This window comes from Giraffa tippelskirchi, chromosome 13, assembly GCF_054371585.1.
Source record: "Giraffa tippelskirchi isolate mGirTip1 chromosome 13, T2T-mGirTip1v1.2.pri, whole genome shotgun sequence".
Classification (NCBI taxonomy): domain Eukaryota; kingdom Metazoa; phylum Chordata; class Mammalia; order Artiodactyla; family Giraffidae; genus Giraffa; species Giraffa tippelskirchi.
In genome coordinates this window covers 27,102,543-27,120,016 of record NC_137287.1, presented here as the reverse complement: position 1 = coordinate 27,120,016, position 17,474 = coordinate 27,102,543, and the positions used below count along the sequence as shown (strand labels likewise).

Here is a 17,474-nt window from a genome sequence, read left to right as displayed (position 1 = left end):
GCTTCTTCCCTGGGGATTTCCGTCCCCCCATGCAACCTTTGTCCTAGAAGCTTCTTTCCTCCAAGCCCCATTTGTCTGTGTTGCTGTCAGGGGCAGAAGCAGTGGGCAGATGCACACCACGCTTTGAGCCTCTGTCAGTGGTGACAGCCGAACAGGTCGGCTCTGCATGTGTTTCGTCTGGAACGCAGCTGTGTGGAGAGTGGTGTTTGCAGGGCGACTGCCCCCCGGGGGGCCCTGGCCTGGTTCCCACATTGCGTTGGTGCCGCTCCGGCTGGGAAGTGGCCCTCGTTGCTGCTCCTAGGAGTTGTGAAGAGCAGGTCCTTTCAGACTGTCCTGCTGTTCCCTGCCACTTTCGGGCTAATCAGAAACTGGCATCAGGCAAAGCAAAGAGGAGTGACTGAACGTTTATTGAGCACCTGCAGTGTACATCTCAGGCGGTCTTTAATAGTGATGGCAGCTGACATTTGTTGAGTTCGTGTTTTCAGAGTGCCAGGCCGGGGACTGAGTTTTTTTCGTGAATAATCTTACTGCCATCTCACAGTCACACTGGCAAGGTGTCTCAGCCTACGCAGGGATTGGCATTTGGGGCCCGAGTCTTCCTTTTGTTTTGGGGGAGGGCTGTTCTGTGCTTTGCAAGATGTTTAGGGGCTGTGCCAGTAGCCCTCCCACCTCTGAACAGAAATGTCTCCAGGAACTGCCAGATGTTCACTGGGAGGCAAAGTCGCCCCTCCCATTGAGAACCACTGGTCTGTTCGTAGGTGGGGAAACTGAGGCACAGAGAGGTTAAGTAAGCTGACCAAGCCCCATGGCCAGTGTGAGCAGAGTCAGAGTCTTGGATGTAGGTCTGATCCACTCCCAAGCCTGGGCCTCCTCCCCGTGTCAGCTGCCCTGACCAGGTAGAGTGGACCACACCGTGATGTAAACACCTGTCTTCTCTTATCTCGCAGGGAAGAGAGTCGGGGGGAGGGAGCAGGCCCCTGCAGCTGCTTCTAGAAAGTGATCTTTTCTCCTCCTCCTCCTTCCTCTCCTGTGCAGGACGCCCAAGTCGATGTCTTTCGCGACGTCACCTTCTACATTTACTTTAGCCTCGTGCTGATCCAGCTCGTGTTGTCCTGCTTCTTGGACCGCTCGCCTTTGTTCTCCGAAACCATCAACGACCCCGTAAGTGTGATCACAGATGAGCACAGAGACACGCATGTGTGCATGTGTGTGTGTGCAGAAGACACGATATAGCTCACATTGATATGAGCCAGTATTGTCCATCTAGGAGCTCATTCTGTCTTCCCCAAACACTTGGCCATAGGTAACATCTTCCTCCCCACTTTACCGATGGAAAAACTGAGCCACAGACGTTGCTTGAAGGTACTTAAGGAGGGTGTCCCATTCATAGTTATAAACAGCTGTGTCTTCTAGCCCATTTGGTTGGCATGGTGGTTTTAGACAGTACGAATGAACATTTTAAATATCAGGAAATTCCACAGGCATTCTTAACTGTCCAGGCTTTCTAGGAAAGTGTTCTGGCAGCATCAGTGCCATTATTCCACATGCAAGCGGTTGGCCAGCGCTGAGGCACGTGGCCCTGGTTTCCTGCCGCAGTCCCCACCACTCCCTGGTGTGTTAGACAGTCTTGCTCCTCTCCCCTGCGTTATGTGCCTGGCCCCTGGAGGATTTGAGTTTGAGACCCTTGGTCTCCTCCATCAGTTTGAGGAAAATCCTGCTTTGCAGAAGGGTATCAGTGGGCAGGGTGGGAGTGGCCGCTCTTCTGCTGGTAGGAGGAAAGGGAACATGGCTGTTTATCACCCTGGTCCTTCTCCTTTCTCCCTCCCCGCTTCCCTCCACCCTATTTTCCTTCCTCCTCCCCCGTACTCCCTTCTTACATCCAGTGTTGAGTCTCAGGCTCTGATCTGGGCACAGGGCTGTAGCAGTGAATAAAGCAGAATTCTTGCCACTTGGAGCTCATGTTTTCATGGGCAGAGGCACAAACAGTAACCCGGGACCCAAGTATATATGTCCTACCACTTAGGTGGTGGTTAAAGCTGTGAAGAAAAATGCAAAGAAAGGAGGGGGAGATGATGGTTGGGGGTTGTGTGTGGTTTTGATAAAAGCAATCAGGGAAGCCCACCTCACCCCATCCCCCCAGGAAACCTTACTGGAGCAGAGACCTGAAGGAGTGAGGGAGCCAGGCAGGCAGGTACCCAGGGGGAGAGGTTTCAGGCAGAAGGGTGGCAAGTGCAGAGGCCCTGGGGCAGGGCTGCCGTGAATGTCGCCATCACAGCAGAAAAGGCCAGAGCAGCTGGAGCCGTAAGAGGCAAGAGGAGGCTGGGGAAGGCCTCCGAGAGGTGGGACAGTCACCTCTGGGTTGGTTGAACTGTTTGGATTTTGTTCCAAGAGGGATGGGGAGCCTTTGGAGCAATCATCCCATGCTTTGTTCATGGTTAGTCAGCTGCTAATGGGTGAAATTGCAGTAGGAGCAGTTTTCAGCTGTGCTTCTGTGGGATTTGGCCTGGACCTCAGAAAAAGGCTGTGGCTGATTTTGTGGGTGATGAAAGGACCTGGGGGGCATCAGCTCAGAGGAGGCGGTGGTGCTCCAGCATGAGCTTTAGAAACCGGGAGCATGTCCCATCCTAGGAGAGGCCCCGTTCTGCCATCTCCCTGCTCTAGGAGGAGCTGGGTTGGAGAAATTAGCAAAGTGTGTGTGTGTGTGTTCATGTGTGTGTTTATGCACATAGGTGTGTATGCGTGAGGTGGGTACATGTACATGTATTTGTGTGGATGTGTATGAATGTGTGCATTTGTGTTTTTGTGCATGTGTGTGTGTGTGTGTGTGTGTTGTGTGTATAAAGTTCACAAGGGCAGCAGCCATGCGTGGGCACCAGGGGATCCAGCCTCTCCCTGGCACAGAGGAGGGGCTCAGATGTCTCCGGCTCTCATGTCTGCTGTTCATCGGCGTTTGTGTGTACGGCTGTGGGTAGATATCAGGCTCTTCTGTGGAGCTGGGGATCACAATGAACAAGTCACAGCCCCCTGAGGGGCTGCAGGCCCTGGGGTGCTCAGCGGTAAACCAAGCCCATGGGAGGCAGACAGGCCCATGTGGGGATCTTCCAATTCTTCAGGCTCGCCGTGGAGACAGGCCCACGTGGGGATCTTCTAGTTCTTCAGGCTCGCCATGGACTGTTGCTGATGCTTTATGGGGAATTACTGATTTCTGGTCCCCTCTGGGATCTGGATAAAATTCCTTTCCCTTCTCTTCCTGGGTGTGTGCACTCTGGGGTGACTCACAGAGCTGACTTCCTCCTCCCGTTGTACTTCCTGCAGTTCCGGGGCATGGGGCCTGCCCTGCCACCCTGGGGACTGAGAGCCTCAATCTAATGGTGGAGGCCCCGTGATAGCAGAAAGAGAGGCTTGTTTTGGAGTCAGGCAGACCCTGGGCTTTAATTTCACCTGTGTCCCTTTATCCTTTCAGTAGATATTTCTTAGGCACCGGTTGTATACGGTGCTTGGTTCTGGGGACACAACAGTGTGCGAAAAGATGTGGTCATTGCCCTGTTGGGCACTGTTATTTGTTACTGTCCAACACACCACCCTGAATTTAGCGGCGTAGGACAGAAAACAGTCGTTTGTTAGGATGTTTCACAGGCCTGGGTGTTGACTGGGCTCAGCTGTGTGGTTCTCACTCAGGTCTCTCCTGCAGAAGCAGTCGGATAGTGGCTGGAAGGCTTCCAAGCTCACGGGTCGTGTCGTTAGCACAGTGGGCCCTGGCTGAAGGCCCCCCTGGTCTCCCCCCAGGCCACCTGGGCTTCCTTGCAGCCTGGCAGCTGGTCTGTAAGAGTGTGTATTCCGAGAGAGAGTGAGCACACAGGCCCCCACCTCTAGACCTGGGAGTGGCCGGGTCTCATTGTAGGACCAGCATGTGAGATAGCAGGTGATGCCTGGCTGTCTTTGAAAAATACTGTCTACCTCATGCCCCCAAGGAAGCTTACCATCCTGTTAGGCAGATCAGCCGACCACAATTGAGATGAAAACTGGGGATCAAGTTATGTGACTTTTGGATTTGACTTCGAGCAAGTCACTCCTCCTTTCAGGACCTTAGTGTCCCATCCTTGAAAACGGGTTGAGGCTCAGTTTGATGCCAGCTGCCCCCCACCACCCCCGACCCACTCCCACCCCAGAGCCGAGGTCTGTGACCTGGGAGGAGGACACTGTCAGGTGTCACCTCTGCTGTCCCCTTGTCACTCTCTGGGCTGGCATCACAGTGGAGCTGGGAAGACAGGGCCAGTCCAGGCCCAGTCCCTGTCCCGTCTTCCAGGCAGCCATCACATGTCGCCTGTCCTCAGCGAAAGTGGTCAGCCAAGCCCAGGATCAGGTGGGGCTGGCGGTGCTGGCCTTCTCCCCCTGCTGAGTCACCGAGCACCGTCCTCCCCAGCTGGCCCTGTGCCTGATGCGTGACTCAGAGCCGTGTCCTGGCCCTGCTTCCTGGTGGGGCTGCTCCCCTCCGAGTTCAGGCCCAGGGCCCAGGCTTTGGGGGCTTCGGGGGCTCTTGCCTGTCCCTGGCCTTGGGTCCTTTGATCTTTTGGCCCTGAGGCCACCGGTTAGGGCGTGGGGTGAGGGTTGCCATTGGCAATTGGGGGCATCAGGAGCAAATGTGGCAGGTAGTGGATCTCCTGCCCGCCCCCTCCCCCCACTTCTCACAGTGGGGGTCATCGGACCGGCAGCATAAGCACCCCCCAAATGCACATTTGAAATGCAGGGTCTCAGGCCTGCCGAGCCCCGCTGAGTCAGGGTCTCGTTTTCACAAGATCCCCGGCTGGTTCATGGTGGAAAAGTACCAGGTTAGCACATTCTTAAAAGTTACTCAGCTCATTTGATATAAGATGGTATAAGAGGTATTTTTAGTCCTGTTCATAAATATGGAATATTTTACACAGAGCGTTTCAAACCTGCAGAAAAGTTGAAAGACACAGTGAGTACTTGCCATCTACCTGCCAGCTAGATTGCCTACAAGTTAACATTTTGCTAAACTTGTTTTTCGGAGAAGGCAACGGCAACCAACTCCAGTACTCTTGCCTGGAAAATCCCATGGACGGTGGAGCCTGGTGGGCTACAGTCCATGGGGTCGTGAAGAGTCGGACACGACTGAGCGACTTCACTTTTACTTTTCACTTTCATGCATTGGAGAAGGAAATGGCAACCCACTCCAGTATTCTTGCCTGGAGAATCCCAGGGATGGGGGAGCCTGGTGGGCTGCCGTCTATGGGGTCTCACAGAGTCGGACACGACTGATGTGACTTAGCAGCAAACTTGTTTTTATCACATATCTGTCTAGCCAGCCAGCCAGCTAAGATTTTTGGTATTTAAAACTGACCTTGAAATAACATCAGTATCCTTCATCCGCACACTTAACCATGCGAATCATTAGCCAGAACTCAATATCTCTTTATGGTTCTATTTTGGGTTTTTTTTTCTCTTCCTTCAAGTAAATTTACATAGTGACATTCCTGAATCTTAAGTTACCCATTTGATGAGTTCTGACAAATGATAACTCAAATTCCTGTCGAGACAGAACATCCCTGGAACCCCAGGAAGTCCCCTCCTGTTCCTTCATGCCACTCCTACCCTTTGTAGCCCAGAGGCAACTGCTGGGCTTAGACTGTTAATGAGAGCATGGGAAACTCCATTTTTAATTCTTTTCTCCACTGTTTAGTAATTCATTTTGCCAGGGACTCTGCTGGGCTCTGAGTACCTAGAAATGAACAGACCTTGACCACCCCAAAGGAGAGATGGAGAAGGAGGCGGAGGGCCAATACACTAGCACTGTTGGATGGACAGAGTGTTCCCAGGCAGGGAGGTGCTGGGGCCTGTGGAGGAGCACGGAGCCAGTTGTCCTTAAGTCAGCCCGGGGCCCCAGAGCTGGCATCCAGATGAGGGGAGGCCTTGGGCCAGTAAGGTTGAAGGCTGGAGAATGGATGGGAAGGTTCTCCTGCTGGTGGAAGCAGCATGTCCAAAGGCCCGGCGGTGTGATGGAATCTGTGGGTGTTTGGGAACTGCATGGCCTTCTGCTTGGCTAAGTCAGGGGGCCCAGGGAGCTGAGCATGAAAGATCAAGGGGAGAATTGAGAGTCACTTTGTGGACTTGGAATTATAATCTGAGGGAAAGTTTCTCAGCTCGAGGGAGGTGACACACTCAGGTTGGAAGTGTTTTGGACGATCCCTCTGGCTGAAAGGAGGGTGCAGGAGGCTGGTGGCACCTAGGAAACCATTACCGGAACCCAGGCAGGTTGAGAGGAACGCTGTCCCGAAGAGTGACCCTGTTCAAAAGCCGTGGAAAGAAAACGGACAAGTTCATGGGAAAAGCACACATAGTGTGTGTGTGCTACAGTAGAAGAAATTGAGGTCCTGAGCCTGGAGGAGATTTGCATAGCTGAGCAGCAGCAGAACGAACAAAGAACACCAGTGTTACACACTGTATCACCAGATTTCTTACTGTCAGACATTTGGGTGGTTCTAATCAATAATAATAATAGCAGCCTTGTGTTAATAAAATGAACTTATTTAATCCTCACAGCAACCCAGCGTTGAGGTGGAACTATGAGTCTCCCCCCATTTTACAGATGGGAACACTGAGGTTCAGGGTGGTTAGTGTCACCGAAGTTCATAGGGCTGGATTGGGGGTGGTGGGGGTGGTGAGCCCTTCACATCTGAGCAGGCATCAGCATCACCTGGAGGGCTTGTTACAACTCAGATCACTGCTGGGTCACACACCCCAGAGCTTCTGAGCCAGTCAGTCTGGGTGGAGCCCAAGCCTTTCTGTTTCTGACAAACCCCAAGTCACCACAGATGCTAGTGATGAGGTAGGGTTTGAGGACCTCTGATCTGAGCCATACTGCTGCCCAGGCATCTCTTACTGCTGGGCATTTAGGCATGCCAAGTTGGAGTCCCCAGCAGAAAACTGAACTAAAAAGCAGAATCAAAACTACAGAGTTTCTGATGGAAAGGCTGAGGGCCCCAGACAGGGTCTTCTGAGCGGCCTGTGCAAGGTCATGGAAGACCAGTTCTCAGAGCCAGCGCCAGGGGCCGTTGTGCCAAATTAGTTTAAATCTCCCGGACCAGGTAAAGATGCCAAAGAACGCAGCTCTCTCTGTATGAACAGCTTGTTTCTCTTCATCCACCTTCGGCCAGGGCCTGAGTTATTCTCGTTTCTCACTGAACAGGTGGAGAAGGAAATGGCAAACCCACTCCAGTACTCTTGCCTGGAAAGACCCATGGATGGAGGAGCCTGGTAGGCTACAGTCCATGGGGTCGCAAAGAGTCGGACACGACTGATGTGACTAAGCACGCACGCACTGAATGGGGGATCGGTTGTTAATAAGCCTCCTTCCTCCCGGGACAGGCATTCCTCCGTTTCAGTCTCAGAGGCCCGGAAGCCCCGAGCCAACATCCTTGCCTTCTCCACTCTGTGGATTAGGCCGGAAAGCTCTGCCTGGTTTCAGCTGAATGAAGGGCTGCTCGGATCCTTGGCCAGCAGCCCTTTTTTTTTTTTTCCTTCTTCTTTAACGATCAGTTCTTGATTCCTTCAGACCTCTGATTATCTGTTATCATATAAGGCCTCTCCCTCGTGTCAGATAGGGACTTCCAGAAACCGGCTCCCAAATTACATAATTTCTTGTCTGGTGATGGGACCTGGTGTCCGCCCGATGCGACTTTCTGATGATCTGGAAGTCTGTATCTGGATCCAGGGGGAGGGAGGCGGGCTGGGGAGATGAACTTGAGGAGACTCCTGGATGGTGCAGGTTAGAAACTGAAATCTTCATGTTGCTGACCCAGCCTTCACTGCATCTGGGGTCGAGGGGAGGACAGGGTTGGTTCTCACAGGGGAGGATTTGTACTAGCCAGAGTGAGGCGTAATCTCTGCCCCTGGGCCGTCATTTCTTGTGGTCTCAGGTAGCACTCCATCTGGGCACAGTTGGGTATAAAGGGGTTGATTCATCTTCAGTTATACAGCTGACAGGTCGCTTCCTTCTCCCCTCCCACACCCCAGTTTTATTGAGGAATAATTGACATACATCCCTGATTTAGCTTAGGGTGTGCAACATTGATGGTTTCATATACATATATTGCGAAATGATTACTACAGTAGGTTTAGTTACCATCTGTTGTCTAATACAGATAGAATAAAAGGAAAAGAAAAAGGCAGGTTTTTTTGGCTGAGCTGCACCAACCAGGATCCTTGTGTGGCTTACAGGATCTTAGTTCCCCAACCAGGGATTGAACCCAGGCCCTCAGTGAAATCACAGAGTCCTAACCACTGGACCTCCAGGAAATTCCCCCCAACAGCAGCTTTCCTGGTGGCTCAGATGGTAAAGAATCTGCTTGCAATGCAGGAGACCTGGGTTCAATCCCTGGGTTGGGAAAATCCCCTGGAGGAGGAAATGGCAACCCACTCTAGTATTCTTGCCTGGAGAATCCCCATGGACAAAGGAGCCTGGTGGGCTACAATCCATGGGGTTGCAAAGTGTCAGGCACGACTGAGTGACTAACACTAAATTTATAAACATTGATACCAAGACTGAATACCTCCACCTCTCCTTCCTCATCTGCTTATCCCAGTTTTATCATATGTGAAATTATAGTAACTAGTATTTCCAGCATTATAGCAACTGTAAATATTTTTCACTTGCAGAACTGACTGGAGTCCTATGTCTGCGTGTCCTTTTTTAAAACTGAAGTATAATTGACCCATAATGCTGTCAGTTCTAGATATGCACCACAGTGATTCACTATTACTATACATTTACAAAACAATCGTTATAAGTCTAGGTTGGTTTGTTCTTTGTTTTTCTTAAACCTTATTTTAATATCCTCCTCACCCCCCAAATTGGGAAAGACCAAAACAGTCTGGGCTGGGTTTAATTGTAAATTAATACACATTTTTTGCCATTGTTTAAATCAACATTGTGGCAATAAGGGATTATCCTTGGAAAAATGAAACCCATGTTAACAAAAGACATCATGGAGGAACTCTGCTTAGTGAGTCACTGGCTACTTACAAGTTTCCTTGCTGTTCTCTGAAACTCTGCGTTCAGTTGGGTATATCTTCCCCTTTCTCCTTTGCCTTTCGCTTCTCTCCTTTCTCGGCTATTTGTAAGGGCTCCTCAGGCAACCACTTTGCCTTCTTGTGTTTCTTTCTCTTGGGGATGGTTTTGGTCACCACCTCCTGTACAGTGTTAACCAACCTCCATTTGTAGTTCTTCATGCACTCTGTCTACCAGATCTAGTCCCTTGAATCTATTCTTCACCTCCACTGTATAATCATAAGCAATTTGATTTAGGTCACATCTGAATGGCCTGGTGGATTTCCTTACTTTCTTCAGTTTGAGCCTGAATTTTGCGATAAGGAAATCCATATAGTCAAAGCTATGGTTTTTCCAGTAGTCATGTATGGTTGTGATAGTTAGACCATAAAGGAGGCTGAGCGCTGAGGAATTGATGCCTTCTAAATGTGGTGCTGGAGAAGACTCTTGAGAGTCCCTTGGACAGCAAGGAGATCAAACCAGTCAGTCCTAAAGGAAATCCGTCCTGAATATTCATGGGAAGGACTGATGCTTGAAGCTGAGGTACTTTGCCCAGTACTTTGGCCACCTGATACAAAGAGCCCACTCATTGGAAAAGACCCTGATACTGAGAAAGATTGAGGGCAAGAGGAGAAGGGGGTGACAGAGGATGAGATGGTTGGATGGCATCATCGATTCAATGAACATGAATCTGAGCAAACTCCGGGAGATAGTGAAGGACAGGGAGGCCTGGCATGCTACAGTTCATGAGGATGCAAAGAGTCGGACACAACTTAGCAACTGAACAGTAACAACAGCTTACAAGTCTGGAGCTTATCCATGCAGTAGAAAGAGGCCTTGTCCAGACTCAATCAAGCCAAGTCAGTTCCAGCCAGGCCCTAGAACTAAAAAGAGCAAGAAGAAAGGGCATCCCTTCTTTAGGACAAGGGCAGAAAAAGTAGCTCGCCAAATAAGATCCTACAGCTTCCCTCCTAAGAACTTGGGAGAAAGGAGGCAGGAAGTTAGAGGGAAGGCTTAGTGATGCAACGTTCCATCCTAGGTTGTTTCATTCTTGATCCACATCTGGGCTTGCCTGATTTCAAAGGAATGGCAGGATTTGTGAGGCCCCTGGGTGTTTATGTCTGACACCCTGACAGTTTGCACTGGGGTCTCTATGCAGGTTGGAAAAAGGCACCCAGGGACCTCCCTGGCAGTTCAATACTTAAGACTCTGTGCTCCCACTGCAGAGAGCATGGGTTCCATCCCTGGTCGAGAAACTAAGATCCTACATGCCGTGTGGTGCAGCCAAAGAGAAAAAAAAATTTTTTTTAATTAGAAACAGATGTCTGGCCCCCCTGGGTGGGTGAATTTGAGAAAGGCCTTATGTCCTTTCCGCTAATGCAGTCCCCCCTCCCTCACTCCCCCCGCCCCCCAGGTCCAGGCACCGGCTGACACTTCAGCCCCCGCTTGCCCCCTTGGCTGGGCATCTTTGTGCAGGGCTGACCCTGTGTTGATGCCAAGACTGAAAGAAGCTGCATTTGAGCTCCAGTTCCTCTCCTTAAGAATCACCATCTTGAATGTCATGAGGTCTGAAGTAAGCAGGGGTCAGCCAACTTTTTCTGTAAAGAGACAGATGGTAGATAGTTGTAGACTACACAGTCTCTGTCGCAAGTACTCAGCTCAGCTGTAGCTCAGAAGCAGACATGAACAGTATGGAAATGAATGGGCATCACCATGTCCAAATAAAACTATTTTGCAAGCGGCTGGACTGTGGGCCTGAGTTTGCCAACCCTGACGTGAAACATCTGCTTGATGTGTCAGGGTCTGCAGGAACCAGCGGACTTGTTACTGGGGTTACCATTAGTATTAATGTTAATACTGCTAATGTCATCGCTTGAGGTTTTACTCTGCTCCAGGAACTGTCCTGAGTACTTCTCAGGCTTTATCTCATTTAATCTCACCGTCACCAAGTAACATGTCCCAAGCCCCTCAGCCAGTAAGTGGCAGGGCTGGGATTCAAACCTCCTTCCAATCACCTTGCTCCATGTTGTTCCACATGGTGCCTCCTCTGGGTGCCTCCTACCTTGGTACCCGCCCCCCCAACCCCAGGCCCCTTGTTTTGTTGTTGTTGTTCTCCTCATAGCTCTGACCATTTATCTTTATATATTTATTGGCATCTTGGTTTGCTTACTGTCCTGGAGGTGGTGCAGGGCAGGGACCTCACTGTCTGGTCTTGGATGTAGTGATACTTAGCCATCTCCTGGCATATAAGCAGGTCCACCCTCAGTATTTGCCTAAGAAATAAATGAGTCATTGTCCCAAGCATCTCCTTTCTCTGCCACCGCCTTAGCTTTTTACAGGGGCAGGAACTAGGCGATAGCTGAAATGCATTTGTGACTCTTTGATAACCCGCCCACTTCCAGAGGGGGGAAAAAAAAACAGCCTGCAAAGCAAATACCACCACCTCCTCCAGGAATAATGCTGCCGCCTTGGGTTGGAAAAATTGCAGCTTCCACGCTGTCCCAAGGACCTTATTCCTCCTGGGAGTCTCCTGGGGAAGGCTGAGCAGTGTGACTCACCTGGCTCCCATTTCCTGGGTGTGAAAACTGAGACTCTGGGGTAAAAGGACTTGCCCAAGGCCATGCAGGTAGAAAGTGCAGAGCTGGGATTCAAACTCAGGGCCATCTGGCTTTTGGTTGGTTCAGAATGTCGGAATGTCTGTGGGCCAGCTGCATCTGATGAAAGACACCCGGATGCCAGGGCCCCACCCCTAGAGAGGGTGATCTAGTTGGTCAGGGCACCTGTGTTTATGAAGCGCCCCAGGTGATTCTGGGACAGATGGTACTAGAACCTCCCCATGACTCAGGGCCCCAGAGTGAAGCCCGGTGCTTCTCAGCTCAGGTTTCATATTTGACTCATTGGGGAAGATTTTCATGATAGAAACTGTCAGCTGTGTACAAGAGTGGACAGCATGGTATAATGGGTGCCATGGACTATTTTACTTATTTATTTTAAATTTTTACCTACCATGGGCTATTTACCCTGCATCACATGTAAACATTTCATTAGGTATCTGCAACAGATAAGGAATTTAAATTTTTTTAAACATTTTATTTTGAAATAACTTGACTCACAAAAAATTACAAAAATGGTGGTGCTCTTGTATACCCTTCTCCAGCTTTCCACAGTAATATCTGAGAGATAAGGATTTTAAGTAATACAACAATGGTATCATTATATGGCCTAACAACTTACTAATTCCTTAATATCACCAAGGATTCCAGAAATGCACTGTGGTTGCAGACTGGTGCAGCCTCTTACATGGTATTGTTCCTTCTCCATCTGATAGCTGAACCATTCTATGCAAAGACATGTCCCCTCATCTCTTTGGTCACCCCGCGTTGTCATAGACAAATGCTTGTTTCTTTTCTTCTGTTTTCAAAACAGTGACTTGGTTCTCTAGTATGTTTTCATCACTGACACCAAAAGGTTTTCCTTCTTTTCCAGTATCAAGGTGAACTTGTGTATTTAAAATGTGATATGTCTCAGTCCTTTTGCTTTCCTGTCTGTATTGCAGCTCAAATTGTCCCTTTCTGGGCTCGTGAGAGCCACTTCTGGTTGCATCTGAGGTCTTTTACCTACCCTTGTCCTGTTGCGTGTGATGAGATATTCTGGGCTTATCTTGTACATTTCCTGCCCAGCCACTTGGCCAAGGAGACTGGGAGCTGAAAACAAAAACAAGAACTCAAATACCTGGACCCACCCCAAACCAGCTAAATGGGAGTCTCTGGGGAGTGGGGCAGATACAGTGTTTCTTCCGAGTGCTCCCAGCCGGGGATGGACACCCCCTTGGGAAGAATATGTTTCCTCATCAGTCTCTCTAGTGTCTGTTTTTTGTTTTTTTTTTTTAAGGATTTTAAAAATATTTTTATTGAATTTGTTACAATATCATTTCTGTTTTATGTTTTGATATTTTGGGCCACTAAGCATGTGGGATCTTTGCTCCCCGAGCAGGGATGGAACCTACACCCCCACACTGAAAGGCAAAGTCTTAACCATTGGACCTCCAGGGACGTCCCTCCCTAGCATCTTATCTCTGCAAAATTCTGGGACAGAGAGCGACGTACCCGGCTAGTGATCTCGTCCTTAGTCTGGTGACCCCACTTTCGCCAATGCTTGTGTCCCCAGATTTAGACTTGAATGTATCAGCCCTCATGTGCAATCCCAGAGGCTCTGTCTGTTGACCTTGCCTGTGTGGCCCTGAACTGGAGCTCATCTTTGTGGCTCTTGGAAAGAGGTTCTTTGAAAGCTTGCTTAGAATCTGTTGATGACTTCCTGTTGCCCTTGGGATGGAGACCAGAATCCCTTACATGGCCTCCAGTGTAGACTGAGCACAGCTTCCAGTGTAGACTGCTCAGGCCCCGTCTTGTTTCCTGTAGCCCACTATGTTCCCCTCTACCTCAGGGCCTTTGCACACATCAGTCGCTCTGCTGGGACCACCTTGTGTCTCCCCCTTCACTTAGTCATCCTCTCCTCACTCTTCAGACCCCTGCTTGAACTCCTTCCCTGACCTCCATCAACTGGATCAGCCCAATGAGGTCCCAGTGATCTCACTGATCATACTGACCTGCCTCCGGGATGTAATGCTTGTCACAGTTGTGGTTTTGAATTTGTTCATGTGATTGTTTGATTAATGTTTCTCTCTCCAGACCCTGACTATTTGGGACTCATGTTCTGTCTCCACCGCTTCCAGCTCTGGCGCCCTGGTCAAGGCTTTTCATCTCTCTGCCCCTCAGTTTCTTTAACTACAAAATGGAGACGATGCCTTTATCTAGTTCCTAGTGTGATTATGAAGATTAAAGGAGAAAATTTTCATAAAACATTTAAAACAGAACTTCTAATAGCTAGCAGAGAGTGTTAGCAGTTGCCCTGGTTTAGGGTTATGTCTGTCTGTTCAGATTTGTGTATAGTAGGTGCTCAGAAGATACTTGTTGGATGAGTGAATGAATGAATGAAAGAGGAATAGTGGTAATACCTGGTTCTGTGAAGATATGAGATAGTGCTAGTACTTTGTCTGTGCCTGCCACTTTGTAGATGCTCAATAAATATTTGTGGAATAAATGAATGAACTAAAGTGGGGACGACATCCTGTATTGTTGGGATGTTGCGGGGATATAAGACAGGGCACGTATGGGACGCATTGTACCATTTTTACATATGGCAGGCACTCAGGAAATACCTGCCAGTAACATTGGAGGAGCTGCTCTGTGTTGCTTTCCAGGCCACTGGGGTCCAGCAGGGAAGGGCTTTTGGGGTGCACACTGGTGGCGTGAGCATGGCCGTTGGTCCACTGGGAGGAATCGGTCAGCTGACTGCTCCCTGCCTGGAGCTGGCATAGACGAGAAGTTTAACCTGTCGTTTCTCCGGTTCCCCACCATGTGCTCTCTCTCCATAGAATCCTTGCCCGGAATCCAGTGCCTCCTTCCTTTCCAGGATCACCTTCTGGTGGATCACAGGGTAAGTCCTGGCCCCCAAACCTCGGGCGGGTACTGGGCCACCAATGTGCAGCTCTCCCTCCCTCGCCCTTTCCGACAGGGTTGTGTCCTGAGTGTGTGTGCCCTGGGCATGGGTCTTGGAGACTCCAACCCTGAGCCCACAGTCATGTGATACATGCATAAATAGCTCGGCCTGGGCAAGAAGCTGCACGCTTCTGGCTCAGCTTTGGATTTGGTTGTTTTTATGTTGCATTGGGTGTAATTATTATCATTGGTATTATTCCCCTCGCCCCTCAAGATAAATAATGCTCATGCTCCCTCCCCCCCCGAAATAAATAACATAGGGAAAGGGGGTGAGAGAAATGTGTATGGACCAGTAGCAGCAGAGGCAGCCACCATCCGCAGCTCAGCACACTGCCTTCTCGCCCTGCTTTTGTGTGCACGTTGTTCTGTGCACGTTGTTTTCTGCGCATTGTTAGCATCTTACTGGGGATTATTTAAATCCCTCCTCCTCCCCCAAGCATTTTTTCCCTGTCTTTATGAACGTTTTACACTTTTTAATTTAGTGTTTTTCTTAACGGTTTTTCAATTGCTGTTAAAGAAGAGCTCTGGGACAGTTGATGGCGTTTGGACATGGACTGCTGGTCACGCCAGCCAAGCTCATGTTTCTGATTTTGGTCATTGTCCTCTGGTGACATCAGAGCGTGTCCTTTCTCTTAGGGGGATACACACTGATATTTAGGTGTGTAGGGTCTGCAGCCTCCTCTGAAATGGTTCAAAAAAAAGATAGAGGCATTTATGCTTCCCAGCTACCATGTTTTTTACAAGTTGGAGGTTGGTGGCCACCCTGTGTCAACCAAGTCTGTTGGTACCGTTTTTCCATCGGCATTCGCTCACTTTGTGTCTCTGTGTCACATTTTGGTAATTCTCGCTATCTTTCAAACATTTTCATTATTATTATATTTATTTTGGTCATCTGTGATCCTTGCTATTATTACTAGGGTTTGCTGAAGGCTCAGACGATGCTTAACTTAGCATTTTTTAGCAATACAGAATTTTTAAGTTAAGCTCTGTATGTTACCTTTTAGACATAATGCTGTTGCACATTTAATAGATGATAGGATAGCGTAAATATAACTTTAGTATGGGAAACCAAAAAAATTCTTGTGACTCGATTTATTGTGATATTCACTTTATTGCAGTGGTCTGAAACCAGACCTATAGTATCTCCAAGATCTGCCTTGTATGTGTTCGCACACACGTGTATCTAGAGACAGAGACAGATACAGCGTATGTGAAATGTTTATAGTTGTGAGCTTGGTGAAGGGTTGACAGGAATTCTTTGTACAATTCCTGCGGTTTTTCTCTGAATTTGAAATCTTTCAAAATAACAAGTTAAAATACTAAGTTTCCCTTTTATAGTGAAAGTGTTCAAAGCAGAAAGACTAGGCTAATAAAGCTTAAACTCATCACCAAATATAATGATGCTTTGCGATATTAGCCTTAAAAATTTTTTTTGAAAGTAAATTAGAAACATCCTGCTAGTTTCCTCCTAAATACTCTGTATGTTTGTCTAAAAATGAGGCCTTTTTTCCTGGGGGATCTAATGGAATTAGCAGTAATGATGCCATGTGCCCACACGTCCATTCATACTGAGATTTCCCTGATCACGGCTGCTTTCCGTCACGTGGGCCGCGGTAGCGGGGAGGGCTGACTCTCATCACCTTCCCTGTTGTGTTTCGGCCACAGGATGATGGTCCAGGGCTACCGCCAGCCCCTGGAGAGCACCGACCTCTGGTCCCTGAATAGGGAGGACACGTCAGAACAAGTCGTGCCGGTCTTGGTAAAGAACTGGAAGAAGGAATGTGCCAAGTCCAGAAAGTAAGTGCCAGGTATCTGGCCGCGGGCAAGCCGGACACTGGCTAGGTTGACCCGCTAGCCCTGTCCCTCCACCGTGGCCCAGGATGGTCTCAGTGCCACCCCTTAAGCTTCATAGCCCTAGGCGGGCTGCTTCCCTCTCAGAACCACAGTTTGCTCATCTGCGAATGGAGTGGAGTCTGACATGTAGCTCAGGCAATTTGGATAGAAAAGAAAAGAGGAAGATGTCAAGTGGGAAGATCCTGTTTGCCGCAACCTTCAGCGACCCCGTCCTCCCGGAATTGTCTCATTTTCCCAGCTTCTCTCTGAGCAGCTGGCATCCTGAGCGTTCTTACTGTTTTAAATGCTTTGGTTCTACACGCCAAGTCAACTGCTTCTTGAGGTGTTCAGCCTAAGAAGCCCCAATCGAGGGTGATTTGGGCTGTACTGGATTTTTTTTTTTTTTTTATCAACAGACTTTTATTTTTTTGGAGCACTTTTAGGTTCGCAGCAGGTCTGAGCAGAAGCTGCAGAGTTGCACACACCCCTCCCCCACCCGCTGTCAGGGTACCCCCACCAGAGGGGCACGTCGGTTACAGCCTACAAGGCCACACTGAGTCCATGGTTCACATCACTGTTCACTCTCTGTCTAGGATTTCACACCCTCCCCTCATGTGAGCTGCATGCCAACCCCAAGTTCTGTCATTGGGTTATTTTGGGAGTCAGGCGAGGCCCTCCCCAGCACGTATTGTGTCTTATTTCTTCAAATAGAGGACGTCATCACCTGTGGGATGCGTCATTATGATGTCATCACCTGTGTGATGCACCAACGAAAAACAAAAACAGCTGCCAGTTAAACCAGGATATGACATTGACTTAAGACACATCCCACATCCAGAGGAGCCAGACGAGAACTCGCGAGGGACTCTGATGGCAGGGGATGGTGTCAGTCCTCCTGTAGTCATCATGGGATGGTGCCTGTCGCCCACCTTGGAAAGCTGGCTGACGAGGGCCCAGCCTGGTGTGTGTGCGAGTGTGCTAAGTCGCTTCATTTGCGTTCGATTCTTTGCAGCCCT

General features: G+C 49.3%; 1 protein-coding gene across 10 annotated transcripts in view; it reads left to right on the top strand.

Moving 5' to 3' along the window:
• The window catches only part of ABCC1 (ATP binding cassette subfamily C member 1 (ABCC1 blood group)), a 149,859-nt gene that overhangs the window by 53,436 nt on the left and 78,949 nt on the right, over window positions 1–17,474 (top strand). For 9 of the 10 annotated variants that reach the window (XR_014072939.1, XM_081556260.1, XM_081556259.1 and 6 more), the window contains exons 5-7: window positions 1,036–1,161; window positions 14,502–14,563; window positions 16,291–16,422. Coding sequence is in view for 9 of the 10 variants with exons in the window: in XM_081556260.1 (XP_081412386.1) it covers window positions 1,036–1,161; window positions 14,502–14,563; window positions 16,291–16,422 (320 nt within the window). In the remaining variant the exon portion in view is untranslated. The remainder of the gene's footprint in view (window positions 1–1,035; window positions 1,162–14,501; window positions 14,564–16,290; window positions 16,423–17,474) is intronic. The other variant, XM_081556262.1, reaches the window with a different exon arrangement.